The following is a 2,214-nucleotide window of genomic DNA, read 5'->3' as shown; positions in this document are numbered from 1 at the left end:
TAGGGATTGTACATGTAAATATAAGATTTACCATAAAAATTATTTGTAGATATTGATATATTAAATAATTACTCATACATAATTTGCTTTATACGTAAGAACTATATATATGTGTGTGTGTGTTAAATAATATTTAAATAATGGATACAAGTATAAATGAATAATATCTAGATTTTTTTTTGAAGTAATTAACAGTGCAAATCGACCTGTGATACCCCTGGTCATCCCTGTTACACATACAGTAGTATTGTTGGCACCATTGGCAAGTGTATCATAGACAGAGAGGGCTGGCAAGGCATATAAAAGCAAAGGGCACAAGAGGCAAAGAACCCTGTTCTTGCTTCCTCAGCTCCTCCAAAGGGAAATTGACAGGTTTTTTCACCCCCTCTTAATTGTAAACTGGATATGAGCTCGAACAGCATAGCTTCAAATCGTTGGATGTCGGAGAAGATGGACGGCTTCGATCTCTCTCCCAATTCCAATTCAGATAACGAAGAGGAGGGAGTTCATGTACTGGCAGTGGATGATAGTCTTGTTGATCGCAAAGTCATCGAGCGTTTGCTCAAGATTTCTTCTTGTAAAGGTAAGGCTTGTCTGTCTCTTCGAGGAGTAATTAAGTATTATTAATTAGAAGTTGAAGTTTTGCATTGGGATTTGTTTGCAGTGACAGCAGTGGACAGTGGATGGAGAGCTCTAAAATTGCTTGGATTATTAGACGAAGAAGACAAGAGCAGCAGCTCCTCCTCATCTGCTGGTTTTGATGTGAGTGAAGGAATAATAATATATAAATGATCTTGGAATGACCTTTTCTTTTCTTTTCATTTTACTTGCAAAAAAAAACTAAATTCCCTGGTTGATTTTATTTATCAGGTGTTGAAGGTGGATCTAATTATTACTGACTACTGTATGCCTGGAATGACAGGATATGAGTTGCTCAAGAAAATCAAGGTTAATTAATTAATTCTTAATCACTAATTGTGTCTCTCCTTTTTAATCAACAAAAGCAAAAATGTTGATAAATTTGGTGTATTGAGCAGGAATCAACAACTTTCAGAGAAATCCCAGTTGTAATTATGTCATCAGAGAACGTGGTGGCTCGAATCGACCGGTATGGTCTTCATTGCTCAATCAGAATTTCCAGTTCTGTTTTTTTTCTTAATTATATATGTTCCAACTAAATTTAGAATCGATCGAAAACAGATGTTTGGAGGAAGGAGCTGAGGATTTCATAGTGAAGCCAGTGAAATTATCAGACGTTAAACGTATAAGAGATTACATGGCAAGCAGAGAGGTCAGATCAGTTCAAAACCAGGAGGAGAGAAGCAGCAGCAATATCAACAAGAGAAAATTACAAGAGTGTTTTGATCTATCTTTATCTTCATCGCCACCCTCTATTTCATCATCATCATCATCATCCTCGTTATCATATCCGTCACGGTCTCCGTCCCTGACGCCATCTCCACCATCTTTGTTTTCTTCATCAGCGCCGTGTTCTCCCTCGTCGTTAGATTCTCCGACTAGACGGCTCAAAATGACGGGCTTCGATTAGATCCTTACCGTCATACCCATCATCATTTGATTTACGGAGCCTCCAATTAGACAATGTTGCCATTCTCCGTTAATTTTAACGGTTTTGATGCGAATTACATAGCTTTTTACTCTTTTGGCCCTATTTCTTTCTTTTTTAAGCTGGAGGTTTTCCATTATTTATGAGGCATGAATCGGTGCAAATTTAATAATACCGACAGGTAGGAATTGATTGGATTTAGAATGCTGATAGAGGTAAATACTTGTGCTAATGCCAGTTAGATTGTTGGGTTTTTTTAATGAAATATTAAAAAGAATGCGTAATTTCAAATCCATTGACACGATATAATAAATCTGATAATACATAGTTTATTAGAAGAGGAGTTTTATTAAAGTAAATTCGATGAATAGGGAGAGACTTGATAATTCCCCACCTTAACCATTGAAGATTTTTTAACCCAACTTAGAGGGTTAAATATTTCAAGGTGATATTTTATTTTAAAAATTTTGAAATATTAAAACAGATATTAAATGAAATTCAACTCAAATTAGATTAAATTGTATAGGTTTATTATTACCCAATTGATTTGATAAGTTAAAGAAAATTTGAATAACTAGTAAAAATATAATTTGATTTTAAAAATATTTTTAAAATGATATTTTATCTTAAAAAAATTTAATATTAAA

General features: G+C 34.1%; 1 protein-coding gene across 1 annotated transcript; it reads left to right on the top strand.

Moving 5' to 3' along the window:
- Positions 1 to 270: 270 nt before the first annotated feature.
- On the top strand, positions 271 to 1,764 carry LOC133696959 (two-component response regulator ARR5-like). Its single transcript, XM_062119260.1, has 5 exons — positions 271 to 583; positions 665 to 762; positions 871 to 948; positions 1,038 to 1,108; positions 1,201 to 1,764. Exons 1-5 carry the CDS (start codon positions 406 to 408, stop codon positions 1,547 to 1,549), a joined length of 774 nt encoding a protein of 257 aa, XP_061975244.1. The 5' UTR covers positions 271 to 405; the 3' UTR covers positions 1,550 to 1,764.
- The last annotated feature ends 450 nt before the right edge of the window (positions 1,765 to 2,214 follow it).

Source organism: Populus nigra, chromosome 6 (assembly GCF_951802175.1).
Source record: "Populus nigra chromosome 6, ddPopNigr1.1, whole genome shotgun sequence".
Lineage (NCBI taxonomy): Eukaryota > Viridiplantae > Streptophyta > Magnoliopsida > Malpighiales > Salicaceae > Populus > Populus nigra.
Note: the sequence above shows the minus strand (reverse complement) of the source record. Positions and strands in the feature narration are given on the sequence as shown.